Raw genomic sequence first — 20,247 nt, forward strand, 5'->3', positions numbered from 1 at the left:
GCCAGAAACAAGGAGGAAGCCCCAAGTGCCACTCAAGACGGCCAGAAACAAGGAGGAAGCCCCAAGTGCCACTCAAGACGGCCACAAACAAGGAGGAAGCCCCAAGTGCCACTCTAGACGGCCACAAACAAGGAGGAAGCCCCAAGTGCCACTCAAGACGGCCAGAAACAAGGAGGAAGCCCCAAGTGCCACTCAAGACGGCCACAAACAAGGAGGAAGCCCCAAGTGCCACTCAAGACGGCCACAAACAAGGAGGAAGCCCCAAGTGCCACTCAAGACGGCCACAAACAAGGAGGAAGCCCCAAGTGCCACTCAAGACGGCCAGAAACAAGGAGGAAGCCCCAAGTGCCACTCAAGACGGCCACAAACAAGGAGGAAGCCCCCGTGGATAAGCCAACGCTGACGATCGGCGTGAGAGGTGCGTAAGTCTACCCTCGGACAGATGTTTGACGGCAGACGCTATATTTTACAGCGCTTTGGAATAATTACGCCCTACGCGACACCCATCCTCGAAAGGGTAACTTGAACCTTCTGATAGGAGGCAACAGAGGCGGAAGTGCACTAGTTACAGACGAGGCGCAGTGAGGATTCTGGCTCTCAAGGAACATGTGTTTGAAGGGCGGTGATATATCTTCCATTTCTTCTGAATAGTTATACAGCGGGTGTCGCTCCTGCCGGTAAGCGACATTGCCCTTAATGACAAGGGGATATTGTGTCCAAAGTACAGCGGTAAGTGGATCACTCCGTGTCTCAGGGTAGCAAGGCGGTTATAATTTGCAAGGTTGGGGTGATGACAGTCATGAGCCACAATGCACCGAAGGCTTAGCTATGCACAGAGTGTCAATAACACCCCGGCACGTAGTGACTTGTGGCACAAGAGCCGGGAGGGCGTGGCAAGCAGACATGACTCACTGTTTAGCACTGTGGGAGTCAGAAGCAAGATGGTGGAGTCCGGGGCCGCCAGGTGGCCATTTCTTCCCGGACCCTCTGCTCGCACCAGCTGGCGCGGGTTTTTTCCCCTAAATGGCGCTTTTCTTTTCCCGAATGTTTGAAAGATTTGCCTAACATTTGACAGTTAAATATATATAGTTTTTTTTTGAGGAGAGTGTATAGAACTTCCCCAAAATTTTTTTTTCGGAATGTAAACTGGAAGGTTCAGGCAGCCATGTGGAAGGTTCCACGTTCATTCAGGTGGTTGTTGAACGTGCTTTCTGTTCCCCTTGAAGTCAGCAGAACAGCGGTGTTGGTGGGGGTGGGTGGGGGGAGTTGTCTTAGAGGCTATGAAGGGCTATATCTTTCCACACCCACACACACCACCCTCTCCACCCTTCCCACACCCACACACACCACCCTCTCCACCCTTCCCACACCCACACACACCACCCTCTCCACCCCTTCCCACACCCACACCCCACCACCCTCTCCCCTTACCCCCAGGAACAGCGCCAACATTAGCATGAGCCACGATCACCATAATTTGTCGACGGGGGTAAATACAGGCAATCTCTCAAGATTTGTAGTCTGGCATTAATCCTTGCAAAGACTGGCGATGATAGAGTCATAACCAGCAGGCCCCACTAAAGCGGAAACTCTGGCCGCTAATGCCACGTAAATCAAGCCATCTCAGTCGTTGGTGAATATCCCGTGATTACCGGTTACTCCGAGTCTCAGCTGGGTTCTTTACGAGAGTTGCATCTACGTGCTGCGGCTGCTGCTGCTGCAAGTGCTGCTGCTTCAAGGGCTGCTGCTGCTGCTGCAAGTGCTGCTGCGGCTGCTGCTACTGCTGCGGCTGCTGCGACTGCTGCGGATGCTGGTGCTGGTGCTGCTGCTACTGCTGCTGCTACTGTTGGTGCTGCTGCTACTACTGCTGCTGCTGCTTCTGCTGCAGGTGCTTCAGGTGCTGCTGCTGCTGCTTCAAGTGCTGCTGCTGCTACTGCTGCTGCTGCTACTGCTGCTGCTAGGAGCACATATCGCTTTCCGGCACCCCAAGTGCTCTCGGTCCTCTCTCCGAGAGGCACAGTGGAGGTGGGAGTTTGGGAGGGGAAAAGGGGAAGATAATGTAGGGGAAGGGGGAGATTAGTGAAGAGGGAGGGGAAGGTAGTGTTGAGGGAGGGGAAGGTAGTGTGGAGGGAGGGGGAAGGTAGTGTGGAGGGAACCAGTTGTAGTGCTTTTTAATTAAAAAGAGGTAGGTGGGAAGAGGAGAGGGAAGAGGTGAGTAGGGAAGAATGAGACGAAGAAGGAAGGGGAAAGATGGGGTGGAGACAGGAGTGGTGGAGAGTGGAATAAGGGAAGGATTAGTAGATGGGGCGCTAATAAAGTCTAATAAAGCAGACTTATTCACTATAAAACGTTACATTTCTTCTTTCTATTAATCATGCGTTACCTCATTACCTTGGTTACCATAAATGAACTTCAAATTTTTTCGGCAATCAACTAATGACCACAACGAAGGAAATCAAAATCTTGAGAGTATATGGCATTAAATCGGGAAGTGAATATGTAACCAAACTGCACTACTGATGCAGTCTGATGACACTGGATGAATTGAAGGACATAACAAACATAACATAACAGTTTTGTTATGTTATGTTTAATGACATAACAAAACTGATAACACTGGAAAATTGAAATGAATACCGTTTTCGCTCGATCCCATCAATAACAGACCCCATGACCGCAAACAGAGTGGTAGACGGTTGAAACAAGTTAGGTGAGAAGGTGGTGGAGGCCAAGACCGTCAGTAGTTTCAAAGCGTTATATGACAAAGAGTGCTGGGAAGACGGGACACCACGAGCCCTCTCATCCTGTCACTACACTTAGGTAATTACAGTCTTTCTTTATAAACCAAATCACTTACTCCTGGTCACTCATCCTAAACAATAGGCGACAAGTCCATTTATCGTGAGGAACGATGGGGGGGGGGGGGGGGGGAGAGACAAGACGAAGTGGATGTTGGTCTTGTAGGGTGATCATCTCCCGAAGTGTATATTCATGTTCCACCCACAAAGGAGGAAGACAGAGACGAGTAACAGAAGAAGATAATGTAACTCAGAAATTAAACAGTGCAAACACATAGTCAACTCATATCATACGTAAAGAGAGAGAGAGAGACAGAGAGAGAGAGAGAGAGAGAGAGAGAGAGAGAGAGAGAGAGAGAGAGAGAGAGAGAGAGAGAGAGAGAGAGAGAGAGACAGAGAGAGACAGAGAGAGACAGAGAGAGAGAGAGAGAGAGAGAGAGAGAGAGAGAGAGAGAGAGAGAGAGAGAGAGAGAGAGTCTAACGAAGGAATGCCAGTGGTTTCCGGAACCTTGAGAAATAAACAATACAACAAATAACAATGAGAAAGAAGAATCATTAATCCTTTTTTGTGTGAGTGTCAGTCAGGTGCAAGCACCTAACCTAACCTGCACGTACGTTCAGTGGAATTTCGAGTTGCGTTGATTTTTATGCTCATCGAGGTCTAGTAGGCAATGTGTGTGTCTGTGAAGATGAGACTTCAATCCTACTCTTTTAAAAACGATAGAAAGTTTTAGAATTAGGTTTCTAGCACAACGAGAGGATCACCAGGGATATTTTGACGAGCAACACCGAAATAATTGATAGATACAATGACAATAGAAGATAAGACATTAGTGAAGCGCTGCATATCAAGAACTCTAGACCAGCCATCAATAACCAGCTAATACACAGTTACAATCTACCCACTTCAAGACCCCGGGCCAGTGCAGAAGCTGGACTGAATGACCCTGCAACAGGAACGGAAGCAAACAGAAGAACATGAGCTGCCAACATGTCACACTTTTAATTTACTACCCCATTAATACCCCCATTAATACCCCATTAATATCCGATGTATGTCATTCATCCATGTCACCTACCACCTACCCATTAGAGGATCTAACTAGGTGCTAACACAGTAAAATTTGTCTTTGAGAATGTGAGGTGAGACATTACGAAACACATCACTAGGCGTCAGACCCAAATAAAAAGTAAAAATGAACTTTGGAGAGTTAATTTGTATTCTTCCTGCTTTAGTGAAGAAAACCGTAAGGAATATCGAGAAGATTCGTGCCAGAATCATAAATTTAAAACTTTTTTGTCCTTTTCACGAAATATGTTTAAATGAAAGACTGCTACCAAAATATACAAATATTATAAATATTATAAATATTATATATATATTATATATATATATATATATATATATATATATATATATATATATATATATATATATATATATATATATATATATATATATATTTCTCTTATAAAAACGTAAGAAGTTAGGACGAGTGGCGGGACTCACATTGTGAAGTTTGAAGTAGAGGCCGCAGGCATTGCAGACCGACTCGCCATTCTGGTTACGTCGCCAGAGCGTCGTGGTCTGGGTCTTGCAATTGACGCAAGACGTTCCTTCTCGACGGTTGGCGGACTGCTGGGGCGAACAAGATGGTTAGCGACACAGACAGGAGTGAGCGTGAGAGAGCGGGACGCAGTATAGGCTCAGGGTAAGAGGTGGTAAAGATATTAAGAAAAAAAAAATGCGTTGATTACACTAAATAATAAAGTTTATGAGTAATAAAAACCTATATCTCACTTATCATAAAGAGAATTATTGATAATGTCAGGGAAAGACTTACAATAGAGCGTAACTGAATTATTTTTTTTATTCCGGATGAAAATGGTGAATAAGTCTTATAGACTGTAAACAAACTTATGCTTCAGGACTGCAGTGACAATATGGACTGTGGCCAGGTCCAGGTCCAATGGTCCGCCCCTCCCTCCTGCCCCAGAGTGTCCCCGAGGTTAATCAATGACAGAGGGAGCCGATGGACCGATAGGGAAGGGGGCGGCCCTTGATTCAGCAGGGATAAGGCATGATCAGGTGGACAACACATGGTCGGGGAGATTAGGCACATTTTTATTTATTGGGACAACCCGTACGCAGCTTGGACCTCATGAGGGGGGACGGTGGTTGATACCACAGGCATCACAAAACGAGTACCATGCAGCACCACACGCTACCATGCAGCACCACACAGCACTATACATACCGTGCGTTGTTTGGGCTTGATGAGGGGACGGTTCTGGCCGTTCATCTTGTAGTATAGACCGCAGGCGTTGCACAAGTAGTGACCGTTACCGTCGCGTCGCCACAGCGGCGTCGACGTGGCTCCGCAGTTGACGCACTCGCGGCCCTCTGCCGGAACACACCGCATGCGGCGAATGAGTTAGTCATACGTTACGTATCTTATGTCAAAGCTGCTCCATAAGACGCACATGAGCTCTATGACACATTTATGCATTAATATTTTATAGCACTATTACTCAAGTACACAGCGAAAACTCGCAATAAAAATCATATCAAAAATACTATAATAATAATAATAATAATAATAATAATAATAATAATATTAATACAAATTAATAATGTAATGTTACCTTTCACCAGTCACTAAGCAGCTGGTGGTCGCCTGTAGTGTGTGTGTGTGGTGGAAAATACGTTGTTGTTGTGATGGTAGTGTATTATTGGTGGGTGTAGATCCTGTGGTTGTATTAGTGGTAGTGGTGGGTGTATTAGTGGTGGGTGTATTAGTGGTAGTGGTGGGTGTATTAGTGGTAGTGGTGGGTGTATTAGTGGTAGTGGTGAGTGTATTAGTGGTAGTGGTGGGTGTATTAGTGGTAGTGGTGGGTGTATTAGTGGTAATGGTGGGTGTATTAGTGGTGGTGGTGGGTGTATTAGTGGTAGTGGTGGGTGTATTAGTGGTAGTGGTGGGTGTATTAGTGGTGGTGGTGGGTGTATTAGTGGTAGTGGTGGGTGAAGTAGTGGTAATGGTGGGTGTATTAGTGATAGTGGTGGGTGTATTAGTGGTGGTGGTGGGTGTATTAGTGGTAGTGGTGGGTGTATTAGTGATAGTGGTGGGTGTATTAGTGGTGGTGGTGGGTGTATTAGTGGTAGTGGTGGGTGTATTAGTGATAGTGGTGGGTGTATTAGTGGTGGTGGTGGGTGTATTAGTGGTGGTGGTGGGTGTATTAGTGGTAGTGGTGGGTGTATTAGTGGTAGTGGTGGGTGTATTAGTGGTGGTGGTGGGTGTATTAGTGGTAGTGGTGGGTGTATTAGTGGTAGTGGTGGGTGTATTAGTGATAGTGGTGGGTGTATTTGTAGTGGTGGCGTTTGATGAAATAGTCTTATTGATGGTAGCTGTGAGTGGAGGGTGTTGTATCAAAGGTGGTTTGCTGTTGTTTAAGATTTAGCTACTCAGAACAAAATGTTCATGTAGCACGGGCTATGGTGACCCCGTAACAGGGGTGGTGGTGGCGGGTGTAGTGTAGTGGTGGGTGTAGCAGGGGTAGGGATGGGGGGTGGTACCCTTTAGGGGGTGAAGGGGCAACGAAAACCTGCATCACCCCCCCCCCCCTTTTCTCTCAGCAGATCAACAATAAACCCATTGATATCGTCTCTAATTAATCTATAATCTTGTATATTAAACTATAGCGTTAGTGATGCTTTAATCTATTACCACTCTTCTTCAAACCTTGATTACTCTACTCTCTTCCTCGTACGCTGATTACCTCATACCCTTATTAACTCACTATCTCCCTCATACTCATGCCCTTATTACTCACCATCTTCACCATGCCCTTACTAATTCACTCTCTCATACTTATATTTGCTTTTCTACTTTATATAACAATTGCGTAAATAATTACAAAAGAATATGAACACTTTTTGTTTTACAAGCTCTTCTCTGAACTGAAATTATACGTGTTCTTTTAAAAGCAAATCTTTCCTGGACGGAAAATTATACTTTAAATTATATACACATCATAAGAACGTTGTCGGAATGTGAAATTATATATACAGATTACAGACCGAGTGTGAAATTATTCCATTAATTATTTGTCATTTTTTTCGTCCCTGGTTCAAGTTTGATTCGAAGTTTGCAGGCTAAAGTTAACTATGAAGTTTGCAGGCTAAAGTTAACTTTGAAGTTTGCAGGCTAAAGTTAACTTTGAAGTTTGCAGGCTAAAGTTAACTTTGAAGTTTGCAGGCTAAAGTTAACTTTGAAGTTTGCAGGCTAAAGTTAACTTTGAAGTTTGCAGGCTAAAGTTAACTTTGAAGTTTGCAGGCTAAAGTTAACTATGAAGTTTGCAGGCTAAAGTTAACTATGAAGTTTGCAGACTAAAGTTAACTATGAAGTTTGCAGGCTAAAGTTAACTTTGAAGTTTGCAGGCTAAAGTTAACTATGAAGTTTGCAGGCTAAAGTTAACTATGAAGTTTGCAGGCTAAAGTTAACTTTGAAGTTTGCAGGCTAAAGTTAACTATGAAGTTTGCAGGCTAAAGTTAACTATGAAGTTTGCAGGCTAAAGTTAACTATGAAGTTTGCAGGCTAAAGTTAACTTTGAAGTTTGCAGGCTAAAGTTAACTTTGAAGTTTGCAGGCTAAAGTTAACTATGAAGTTTGCAGGCTAAAGTTAACTATGAAGTTTGCAGGCTAAAGTTAACTTTGAAGTTTGCAGGCTAAAGTTAACTTTGAAGTTTGCAGGCTAAAATTAACTTTGAAATTTGCAGGCTAAAGTTAACTATGAAGTTTGCAGGCTAAAGTTAACTATGAAGTTTGCAGACTAAAGTTAACTATGAAGTTTGCAGGCTAAAGTTAACTTTGAAGTTTGCAGGCTAAAGTTAACTATGAAGTTTGCAGGCTAAAGTTAACTTTGAAGTTTGCAGGCTAAAGTTAACTTTGAAGTTTGCAGGCTAAAGTTAACTTTGAAGTTTGCAGGCTAAAGTTATCTTTGAGGTCTGCGAAGGGAAGGGAACTAGCAAGAGAAAGCACCAAGCCATTACGACTATATAGCACTGGGAAGGGATCAGGATAATGATTTGGGATGAGACGGGGGGGGGGGGAGGAATGGTGCCCAACCACTTGGAAAGTCGGGGATTGAACGCCGGCCTGCATGAAGCGAGACTGTCGCTCTAACGTCCAGTTGAAGTTTACTTTGAAGTTTTCGAGCTAAAGTTGACTCTGAAGTTTGTGATTTAAAGTTTACTCTAAAGTTTGCGAGTTAAAGTTTTATTTATTACATAGTAAGTAGTCTTAATCACATTAGTTTTCTAGTTTTTGAACGGGGGATTTTTTTTTGTGTAAAAGATCGTCCCAAGGACCAATTCAACCATTTACGAAACCTTTACATCTGACCTTAATCATGGCGGCATTGTTAACCATTTATTAAATAAATTATGAGTTCCGAAGCATTACAAGGTTGTTTATAACAACTATAACCTTGGGTTGTGAAGTGTCCAAGTTTGTAAACTGTTTAATAAATAACATAAAAGCCGCCATGATTAAGATGTATAGGTTTCGCAAGAGGTTGGGTTATATTATAGGAAGATAAGTGGAAGCTGGTAAGACGAACAAGCATGTAACCCGCCTGGCCTGTCGAGGCCGGTGCTGATGTAACGTTAATATTACGACGCTTTAATTTGTACTATTACGTCGAATTTGTAATGAATTGGTCGAATCCGTAAACAATACGACGGGCAGGGATAGGGAAGGTTAGGGGGAAGGAATAGGTAAGGAAAGATATGTAGGGATTGGCGCGTGATTAACGCAGGGATAGCGAGGATAGGGAGAATAAGGGTGAACACAGGAGGGGTAGGGAGGAAGTAGGGACAATAAAGGAGAGGGATAGGAAGGGTGGTGAAGCGGGAAGGGAAGAATGGGATGGGTAAAGGGGGGGGGGGCGGAAAGAGGTGGTAGAGCGAGAAAACAAAATAATTTACCCCTAATTTTCAATTAGAACGAGCAAAGTGTTGGTAATGACAGAGGGGACAGGTGGTAATTACAGATAATCAGGTGTGAGCTGCCGGTTAATTGAGTGGCGAAAGGCGGAACGAATGTCGTGTTACGGGCTGAAAACGACTGTCGAACTCGTGGGTGTCGGAACGGTCGGTGGTCGACGTGCGACGACGTAGGGGAGAGGGGGGGAGTCTGGCTGACGACTTGTCTGCAGCGTGTGACTGGGTATTGTGTTGGCGGGAGAACTGTCATCCGACGAGACGGGTGAGATGCTGGTAGTGTTGATGGGTAGACTGAATGCAGTGTTGATGGGTTGAATAAGCGTTGGGTTGATTGGAAGCATTACTGTCGTGGTGATGGAGGGAGGGATCCCGCTAATCACCACGACACAACAAACGACATTGTGCAACACACAACGAACTCAACAACACATAAACAAGAGACTTTTCTCCTCGCCATCGTTGATGGTCTTCTGTACTCGCTCGCTAGCGAACACGATAGCCTCTTGTATTATAGGATTGTGCACGTAATGGATGTTATCCTGCATACCTTACTCCCACCACCTGACGCGGAACATACCACGATGGCTAGGGGCTGTGTTTAGTGTTCCTCCCACGGTGGCTAGGGGCTGTGTTTAGTGTTCCTCCCACGGTGGCTAGGGGCTGTGTTTAGTGTTCCTCCCACGATGGCTAGGGGCTGTGTTTAGTGTTCCTCCCACGGTGGCTAGGGGCTGTGTTTAGTGTTCCTCCCACGGTGGCTAGGGCTGTGTTTAGTGTTCCTCCCATGGTGGCTAGGGCTGTGTTTAGTGTTCCTCCCACGGTGGCTAGGGGCTGTGTTTGGTGTTCCTCCCACGGTGGCTAGGGGCTGTGTTTAGTGTTCCTCCCACGGTGGCTAGGGCTGTGTTTAGTGTTCCTCCCATGGTGGCTAGGGGCTGTGTTTAGTGTTCCTCCCACGGTGGCTAGGGGCTGTGTTTAGTGTTCCTCCCACGGTGGCTAGGGGCTGTGTTTAGTGTTCCTCCCACGGTGGCTAGGGCTGTGTTTAGTGTTCCTCCCACGGTGGCTAGGGGCTGTGTTTGGTGTTCCTCCCACGGTGGCTAGGGCTGTGTTTAGTGTTCCTCCCACGGTGGCTAGGGCTGTGTTTAGTGTTCCTCCCACGGTGGCTAGGGGCTGTGTTTAGTGTTCCTCCCACGGTGGCTAGGGCTGTGTTTAGTGTTCCTCCCACGGTGGCTAGGGCTGTGTTTAGTGTTCCTCCCACGGTGGCTAGGGGCTGTGTTTAGTGTTCCTCCCACGGTGGCTAGGGCTGTGTTTAGTGTTCCTCCCACGGTGGCTAGGGCTGTGTTTAGTGTTCCTCCCACGGTGGCTAGGGGCTGTGTTTAGTGTTCCTCCCACGGTGGCTAGGGCTGTGTTTAGTGTTCCTCCCACGGTGGCTAGGGCTGTGTTTAGTATTCCTCCCACGGTGGCTAGGGGCTGTGTTGAGTGTTCCTCCCACGGTGGCTAGGGCTGTGTTTAGTGTTCCTCCCACGGTGGCTAGGGCTGTGTTTAGTGTTCCTCCCACGGTGGCTAGGGCTGTGTTTAGTGTTCCTCCCACGGTGGCTAGGGCTGTGTTTAGTGTTCCTCCCACGGTGGCTAGGGCTGTGTTGAGTGTTCCTCCCACGGTGGCTAGGGTGGAAGGGATATGTGGTTGTTAAGGCAAGTGGTTGGTGGAGTTTAGTGGCCGTGTTAGGACGTGTAGTAAGGGAATGATCGATTAGGCGTGCATTAGTGTGAGCAGCACATATTTCATAGTGTGAACCTTAGGTCTTTTTGGAATGAAAGAAAACGTCAAGATGCCCTGATTGGCTGGCAGGTGTGACGTGGAGACTGAAGGATGAGGATGAAACATCTGAGGTGAATACTGGATATGGGTCTGGCTGCTAATGTGGCTTTGATTCGTTAAGTGAACGTTGGAGATGGGAGTAAGATTATCTGAGTGCGTTGGAGGGGACGATCAGCCTGAAAGGGCAGTAATGAACATTCACTTCTGGTAGAGGGTGTAAATAACGAAAGCCAGGAATTGATTAACAGTTTAGTAGCAGATAGTAACCTGCTTGATAGTGTGGACGAGAAATGTAAAGAGGATACAGATCCAACTGTCGATGTAAACAAAGAAGATCTCTCACCTGTACTGGATCGCTTCGAGTTCTTGGACTTGTCGTGGGAGGGCGAAATAGCTGTAGCTGGGACGGTGGAGAAAGGCTTGCTGAACATGGATGACATGCCTGACGAAGGGTAGAAGCCCGAATAGCCCGTGTGCGCTGCGAAGTCCATGGAAGAGTGGGTGGGATAGCCCGTGTAGCCGGTGGGATGGGCGGTGGAGTGGGCGGGAGAGAGAGAGAGGGTGGGTTTGGAGGCGAAGGAGGAACTGAAGACAGGTGTGTAGGCGTCACATTTAATGTCAATGACGTCTCCTGTGCCCGCCGGCGACGTTGTAAGGCGCTCCGGAGTCATGCGAGATGTGGCTGTATCCTGCTGTTGTTGCTGCTGCTGCTGCTGTTGTTGTTGCTGTGGCAGGGGACTGGTGCTCATTGGCTGCTCCTGTGGCTGTTGCTGGGGTGGTGGGGCTGGTACTTGCTGGGTGTTGGGTGCTGTTGGGGCTTCCTCGGGTGGTGTGGGAGGGTACCCATAGGCAGCGTACCCCTGAGTGGGCTGGTGGGCCTGGTGGGCGGGCGAGGGCGTGGGCTGGTAGGTCTTGGCGAAGGGCGTGTGCCAGGAGGAAGCGGGGGTGTTGTAGGCGGCTGGGGCGGCGGCCATCTTGTCCGTGCCCAGCCAGGAGTGAAGGGGGGTCGGGAAGTGGGGGTGTGCGCGGTACATCCCCCCCTGGGCGAACCGACCTGCACAAGGAACAAACAACAAAATAAACATTATTAATAACGTAAACCTTTACCAGCGTTAGTAAAAACAGCTTTAAAATTATGCCAATTATGACAATATTATATATATATATATATATATATATATATATATATATATATATATATATATATATATATATATATACATATATGTGTGTGTGTGTGTGTGTATATCACGAAAATAAACACGTGATTAAAAATGTGACAGTGTCAGACCACGGAGGAAAATTGAAACATGAATTTCCTTAAGTACTTTCGTATATTAATGCATCTTCAGAAGGAGTCAACTCCTTCTGAAGATGTATTAATATACGAAAGTACTTAAGGAAATTCCAGTTTCAATTTTCCTCCGTGGTCTGACACTGTCATATATATATATATATATATATATATATATATATATATATATATATATATATATATATATATATCGAGAATCAGAAACATTCTGATTATTAAGACACCCACCAAAAAAATCCTATATCATCAATACCGCTGCCATACAAACATACACCAAACACACAAGATAAAATACAAACATATACCGTAGTCAATACAGCCATTGTCACGAGCGTCACTCTCACAATACAATCACATCCCGTCCTCTTCACCCGATTGTATCATTGTAATCGGAAAAAAACCCACACAGCCACGGGGAAAAAAATACGTTAATCCCCTCCCCCTTTGGCCCCCCCAAAGGAGAACAGTGAAGCCACCGTGTGGATTACACAGTAGGCGGCAGGAACGCCCTCACACCACCCCCTCTAGGTTTCTTTCCTCGAGTCCTGAGCAATTTCACAAAGAATGGAGGTTGACAGTCAATTGACGGGTTGAGTGACAGGTGGGTGGCAGTGGTGTGAAGCGTGAGCATAGCAGCTCCGGCGGATGGATGGCTGGTTAGTGGGGGCTATTGTTTGGTATTGTTTGGCAGCGCGTGGTTAGTTAGGTGGCTGACGGGGGTTTTGGAGGTTTTCGCCTCCTCTTTGTTGGGGCCACTTCTGGCTTTCCTTGTAATCGATGCCATTGTTTTCCTGGCGTTAGGGAGGGGGGGGCGGGGGGTGTGAGGGTGGGTGGGGGTTGGGGGGAGGGTGGGGGTGGGGGTGGGGGGGGGGGGGTGAGATGGAGCAGGGAGCGGTGGTTGGTGTAGGAAAACTAGAAGCTGTTTTTGTTTTGTGTGTGTGTGTCCGTGTGTGTGTGTGTGTGTGTGTGTGTGTGTGTGTGTGTGTGTGTGTGTGTGTGTGTGTGTGTGTGTGTGTGTGTGTGTGTGTGTGTGTGTGTGCTCATCTAGTACTCACCTAGTTATGCTTGCGGGGGGTTGAGCTTCGGATCTTTGGGGTTGTTTGTGTATGTGTTATCTGTGTGTGTATTGTCGGTGTCCGTCTGTGTGTTGGGTGTATAACTGTTCTTCCTGAAATCCTTCAAGTCTTGAAAATCCTTCTAGTAAAACAATAGGGAAACTAAACAAAGAAATATGAGAGAGAGAGAGAGAGAGAGAGAGAGAGAGAGAGAGAGAGAGAGAGAGAGAGAGAGAGAGAGAGAGAGAGAGAGAGAGTGAGTGAGAGGAAGGAGGGGCAAGGGAAGGTGGTAGGAGTAACTAAGGAAGAGAAGGAGAAAGAATGAGGGTCTGGTAACCCATCTTCCACGACTGCCCCCCTGGCCTCACGTGCCGGCCGAGGCCAAACGAGGGTGCTAATGCGTGCCCACTGATGGCAGGTCATTATAGGGGCGCTGAAGTTACGGATGGGCGCCCTTACAAGTGATTGGTGCCTTCCACGTGACCCCGAGGTCCGCTGGGGCATTAGTCCTCCCCCGGGGGTCTCTTGTCTCTTGACCCTGGCAGGGTTCTCCTAGTTACGTACTAGTCTGTCGACAGCAGGAAATACAGTGAAAATCATAGACCTCTTGCGCTTAACTGGAAAGCAATCTTGGGACTTAATATTCGCTAAAATACCTGGTTGATACCTGGTTGATGGGGTTCTAGGAGTTCTTCTACTCCCCAATCTTGGGACTTAATATTCGCTAAAATACCTGGTTGATGGGGTTCTGGGAGTTCTCTACTCCCCCAAGCCCGGCCCGAGGCCAGTCTTGACTTGTGAGAGTTTGGTCCACCAGGCTGTTGCTTGGAGCGGCCCGAAGGTCCACTAAATACTCCCAGCAGCTGCGGAATCGGTAGGAACCCTTCTGTTCCCAGCAGAAGATGGCATGGAAGAGGCCGCAAAAACCGCAGGACTTGCCCGCGGGGCCTCCTGAGAGACCCAGCGCAAGAATGACCGACAGACCCAAAACATCCGGCAAACATTTATTTCTTCCCCAGACACATTTACTTTTCCCCTCCGAGGGGGAAGCTGAGTTGAGGGTAATGGGGAATGACAGTTAACATCTGTATTTGGCAATGACTGTGGTGGGAGGCTTTCACAGCTAATAGGTCTAAGTTGAAGTTATGGCGCGCCAAGCCTCCAGCGACGCCCTCTGCTCTCCCCGACGGCCCTCTTCTCTCACCACCTGAGAACTTTTTATTTTCTATTTAAAATTTCTTATACATTTTTTTTTAAATTTCCAAGAGCGTTTTGTGAATATTTAAAAAAATCTGTGTAATGTTGATGATGCCTTGGAATATAAACTAATGTTTTCTAAAGAAACAGAAAGACAACGTGAATTAATACCGTTCCAACAAAAACAGTTAAGTATTTTAAACAAAATATGACTTAAATATATAAAAAAAAGGTCGAGTAAAAATCTGTAAACACCTAGAGACAACAACAAAAAAAAGGTATAACAAAAGAGGGTCTAATCCCGACTTTCGGGTCCAATCCCCTCAGACTGTAGAAGCACTCAGGACCTAATACGACAACAATGAAGCCGCCGCACCAACACATTCTTACGGCCAACACGATTTGATTTTATGACAATCCCGAGAAACCCAAGTTCAGAGGCGGACGACGGAGGTGACAACCTCGTCTCTAACTGTCGGGTTTCTAGTTTTATGTTTGTTTTGCCTATTAATTTATAGTATTCATACTAGCTTTATTTTTGCCCTGTTATTTATTTGTTATTAATCTTCTCTCTCTCTCTTTCTCTTTCTTTCTCGTCAATTTACAGTAGTTCTCTGCTCATTTCCTTCTTTGGTCTCTCTTTCTGTTTCATTCCTCTTGTTCTTTTGACTCTTCCTATCTTAAAGTAGCGAGCATTCTCATTATAGTAATCTTTTGATTATTTTGGCGTTGTCAGGCAATCTGTTCTCAACCTCAGACAGACCGATAACAACTCTGGAATATCCTCTAAGCTTATGATGAAGGATACTTGCCTCAGCTCCTTCCCTCTCTCCTTCACTTTCCTTCCTCTCTGTTTCCCTCCCTGGACGCTGATGTGGAGGCTCACCGAGATGGAGTCTATTACTACCAAATTCTCCAGTTAAATCAACACATAAAACACTTTTTTTGTCATTCTAGGCCGTCATCTCGTCTCCTCATATTTACTCTTTCTCTCCATTTCTCCTTGTTTATCATACCCCCTTATCTCTCCCTCACATCTCTCATAACACCATTTCCTGATGTTTACCACACTGGATGGGATGGCCCTTTCCCTTCTTTCTCTTCCCCGCCTGCCTCCTTCCCGGCATTCTCCCTTACTAAGGTAAGATACTTATGGCACCCTCCCCGTGTTTACATCCTTGGCTAGGTACCAGCCTCGGCCTGGGCCCAACCTGGCCGCAGGCTTAAAGCTTTCTGTGGATATAAAAGCAGAGGGAAATTGTAGCCACGACCTTCAATTCATCAACTCCTGTCTCTTTGGAAATACCACAGAGTTTCGTTTCATTTCGTCCGGGGGAAACAAATTGAATTTGTAAGGAAAGCTGAAGACGAATGGCCATTTTGGGACGACAATAGCGGTGGGCGTGGTGCCTCCGGAGGGTGCTATAACAGGCGAGGCAGAAATTAATTTATTTGCTACTAGAGCTGATGGCCGTGTGTTGTACAGCGGCCTCCTGCACTCCGGCCACACCTGCGGACAGCTCGTTAGCCACGCCAGGAGACCCCTTGACACGGGCTCCACCATGTATGTGATCACCGGGATTGTTGTTTCTCAATGGTACCATACAGTGTCGCGCTCCCTTACTCCCTCTATTGTTCACGGTCAAATTTATGTATCTTCTTCTCTCTGTTTGTGTGCCTCTCTCTGTCTCTTCTCAGCCTCCCCGTCTCCCTGCCCTCCACCCTCCACTCTCCCTGCCTTCCACCCTCCACTCGCTATGCCCTCCATACACTCCACTCTCCCTGAACTCCACACCCAATCCACTCTCCCTGAACTCCACACCCAATCCACTCTCCCTGAACTCCACACCCAATCCACTCTCCCTGAACTCCACACCCAATCCACTCTCCCTGAACTCCACACCCAATCCACTCTTCCTCCCACCTACTGAGCCCTCTACCATTCATCTTCCCAGAGAAGCAAAAGCCTTTTATAGCCGTTCTCCTTAAGAGGTTGTTGCAAAAGATGGAGAAGAGAGCTGGAATAACCGAGAAGGCACCTGTGTAAGGCCTGGCAGACACGAAACAGGAGGTCATATTCAGAGTGCAATTATCAGGGTGGAGGGGAATGGCTACCGGGGTTCCTTGAGGCTCGACTCTTGGATCTCATCTGTTCCTGAGACAGCTTCTATAGACAAGTCACATTTTCAGAAGATGAAAAAAACCTGAGGAGGATTGTGACTGACAACAGGAGGTACTAAATAAGCTTAGGAGTGGATAAACGCAACAATAATACAATTTAACCCTAGTAAATATAAGGAAATGAATATGGATAGATGAATAGAGACAACAGTAAGGGGACTACATTATAAAAGAAATGCATTTAAAGATCTCGGTAAAAACAAAAACAAAAAAAGTAAAAAGAGAAGGATTTAGACATGGGCGAAACACCACCTTAATATTAAGATTTTAACTTAGATTCAACAGAGCAGAAGAAGTTGTTAAACACATATGACAAAATCTTACTAAAGCGACCATACGAGTCATAAATACTCATACTCCGCCCAAGTAAAACAGAAACAAGCAACACTTAGTGGGCCAGCCAGAGGCTTAGGGCCCGCGCAGGAATATCCCTGCAAAAAAAAAAAAAAAAAAAAAAACTTAATACTTGAGAGACACATACACAGAGTAACATATGTGTGATACTTGCAAACATACAGACGTCAGTCCAGCTCTAGAATATACAGTTCAAGCTCAAAAATGAGGTTCGAAGAACTTAAATAAGATCGATGCCAAGACTAAGCAACTGAGATAAAAAATCGCCCTAAAGGAATTCAGTCTAACAATCCTAGGAGAGAGAAGGGCCAGGAGAGAGAAGGGCCAGAAGAGATATGATCACGAAGTAAAAGATTCTGAGGAGAATAGATGAGGTGGACAACACATTATTTCCAAATGAAAGAGAATAGAACACGAGAAACACAGGTGTAAATTGAAAGCACATATAAGTCAGAGCCACGTAAGCAAGGCCCTAAGATAATCAAGCATTGGAGGCAGAGGTGATGGAAGCCACCTCTATGGACAACATAGTTTTAAGAGCAAGTACGATCGAGGACTAGAGCGCGAGGAAATATAATTTAATCAAGTTCAAATAGCTAGGAGGCGGGGTCGAATAGGCTGATATCGTTCCCAATAGACCATGATAGGTAAGTACAGGTATTCTCCTCCATTATACCCAGCCATCAACAGCCTGGTTGATCAGTCCAGCAACCAGGAGGCCTGGTCGACGACCGGGCCGCGGGGACGCTAAGCCCCGGAAGCACCTCAAGGTAAGGTACCCCACCCAGTCATTCTATCCCTCCTTCTCAATCTCTCCATACTCCATCTCAATATATCCACCAATCATCTAGCCCATTACACTCTCCACTTCATTCACATTCCCCAGTCCTACACACACATGCCTCCACTCCCTCTAACCCTCTACTCCCCCATGCATCAACACATCCTACAATTTTCTACCCATTCATATAGTCATCCACTTCCCCAGCCCTACCCATTTCCCTCCAATGACCCAGCCCTCCTATACCCTGGCACATCCATACCCCAGCACTCCACTCCTCTCTCTCCTAGCCCTTTATCCACTACTTCAACCTCTCAACTCTCCACCCATGACGCCGTCCACTCTCCCACCACTTTCCTCTCTCATCCATCTACTCACCCATCTTCCTACTCTCTCAGAACTTTACACTCTCCTCTACTCTCCCAGACCTCTGGACCTTCGTGATCTCCTCTACTCTCCCAAACCTACGCACTCTACTCTCCCATAGCTCCACACTCTCCGCCCTCCTCTCTCTCTCCCCTCCACTATAACAGTCCTCAACACACGCTTCTACTATCCCCCCCCCACGCCCCAGAACCGTCCCTGCATCCACCAAAAAGGGGTGGGCGGCTCTGTGTATTGCTGCCGGCTGCTCTAACCACGCCCCTCTGGCTGCTACCCTTCTTCCCTGCCTTTCCCCTCCCTCAGTCCCTCCCACTCCTCCTTAAGTCCCTCCAACCAAAGCGCCCTCCCTCCCCTCTGTCTTCTGTCTCCTCTCCAAATATCACTCTAGGTGGAGATACGCCTTTACACATGGAGTTCCTCACCGGGAAAAGTAACCTCTCACTTCCTGGGTGAGGTTATACTCTCCTACATGGGTACCCATAATGCGGTAGTGTTCCTGCATGGGTATCCTTCTACATGGGGTATCCATCCACATGGGTACCCCTAATGCGGGAGTGTTCTTGCATGAGTATCCTTCTACATGGGGTATCCATCCACAATGGTACCCCTAATGCGGGAGTGTTCTTACATGGGTATCCTTCTACATGGGCATCCATCCACATGGGTACCCCTAATGCGCGTGTTCTTACATGGGTATCCTTCTACATGGGTATCCATCTACATTGGTACCCCTAATGCGCGTGTTCTTACATGGGTATCCTTCTACATGGGCATCCATCCACATGGGTACCCCTAATGCGGGAGTGTTCTTACATGGGTATCCTTCTACATGGGTTTCCGTCTACATTGGTCTCCCTAATGCATGAGCATCATACATAGGTACTTGTATTATTGTATTATTGTTCTAGACTGGTGTTTGTATTATTCTCCTAAACCTGCACATTTCACTAGGTTATACATCCACTGACAAGACTAACCAGCTTACTAGCCCTTCCTCCAGACTTGATAGTACTATTGGGTCGAATGTACTAAAATGGACTGTTGCAGACAACAAAGTTCACGTTTTGTAGTATTAAAGTTGAAGAAGGAAATAGATAAAACAGAGAACCAAATAAAAATTTCCCTAGGTATAGTATAACATTATATATATATATATATATATATATATATATATATATATATATATATATATATATATATATATATATATATATATTAGCATGATACATACAATCTTCTTTGTATGAAGCAACCTATCCTCCTTTTTAGATAGTTCCTTTTGTAACGTATGTTGGCTATCGAACATATAGTCATGTAATATATATTATATAATATATATTACATGAATAGGTATAAAGGCAATTTCATAGTAGAATTTGGTACTATTCACTTTATCGAATCTGTATAAACTAAAACTAAAAATCACATAAACTTAGGCTTATGCCATATACTTAGGCATAGTATAGCACATATATGTACTATATTGGGCCTCAGATTGCGTGTATTAGGCCTAAAAAGGTTTGGTTAGGTTAGGTTTTCTTCGCAACATAACTATATATTTTATTTATATATTTTATATTACATAACTATATATATTTTCAAAATCTATAGTACCGATTTCTACTTTCTAATTGCCTTTTGACATCAATATATGTATATTTGTCCTCATCGTCACTATAAGTACTACCTAAACAAGAGGATGGGCTGTATAAGCACTCAAGACCAAATATTAACTAAGTATTTACAAGTGAAAATCATTAAAATTGCTGAAAAAAATGTAAATGGGACATGATCGAAAAATAGCAGATTGTAACAAGTGGACAAAAAGTGAAAATTTAACAATTTAAAAATATAAGAAAGGAAAACAGAACAATGAAAATAATACTAAAAAACTACTAAACTACTAAAATAATACTAAAAAACAATGTATAGAGAAACAGAGCTTGTAAATAAGCAACCAGTCTTCTCATCTAATACGTCGCATTGGTTTACGGAATCGACCAATTCGTTAAAAATATGACGTATTATTAAAAAAATAAAGCAGAGTGATACACATGATTTTGTGCATCGGCATTGATAGGTTAGAGGGGTTGCTTGGGTTAATACGTTTCTGGTAAGGCCACACCATTGCATTTTTAACGGAATGGCAACCCGTCTGAACGGGAACTGTGGCCTACAGTTGTATATTTAACAGAAACATGTACTCAGTTATTCTAACCAAGTTGTGCTCCCCTAGTTGTGCTCCCCTAGTTGTACTCACCAAGTTGTAATCACTTAATTCGTGTATACCGTCCTATGTGTTAACTCTACGTACTTGGCTCACAGCCGAGGGACTCGGGTTTAATCCCCGTGTGGGTCGGAAACGG

The 20,247-nt window shown here is 45.5% G+C and overlaps 1 protein-coding gene across 3 annotated transcripts in view; it reads right to left on the reverse strand.

The window, feature by feature from the left end:
* The window catches only part of LOC123745067 (GATA-binding factor 2), a 147,274-nt gene that overhangs the window by 12,573 nt on the left and 114,454 nt on the right, over positions 1 to 20,247 (reverse strand). For all 3 annotated transcript variants that reach the window (XM_069306236.1, XM_045725367.2, XM_045725368.2), the window contains exons 3-5: positions 10,958 to 11,668; positions 5,057 to 5,202; positions 4,309 to 4,434 (exon numbers count right to left, since the gene is read on the reverse strand). In XM_069306236.1, the coding sequence (XP_069162337.1) occupies positions 4,309 to 4,434; positions 5,057 to 5,202; positions 10,958 to 11,668 (983 nt within the window). The remainder of the gene's footprint in view (positions 1 to 4,308; positions 4,435 to 5,056; positions 5,203 to 10,957; positions 11,669 to 20,247) is intronic.

The sequence above is a fragment of the Procambarus clarkii genome, chromosome 57 (assembly GCF_040958095.1).
Source record: "Procambarus clarkii isolate CNS0578487 chromosome 57, FALCON_Pclarkii_2.0, whole genome shotgun sequence".
In the NCBI taxonomy this organism is placed as follows: domain Eukaryota; kingdom Metazoa; phylum Arthropoda; class Malacostraca; order Decapoda; family Cambaridae; genus Procambarus; species Procambarus clarkii.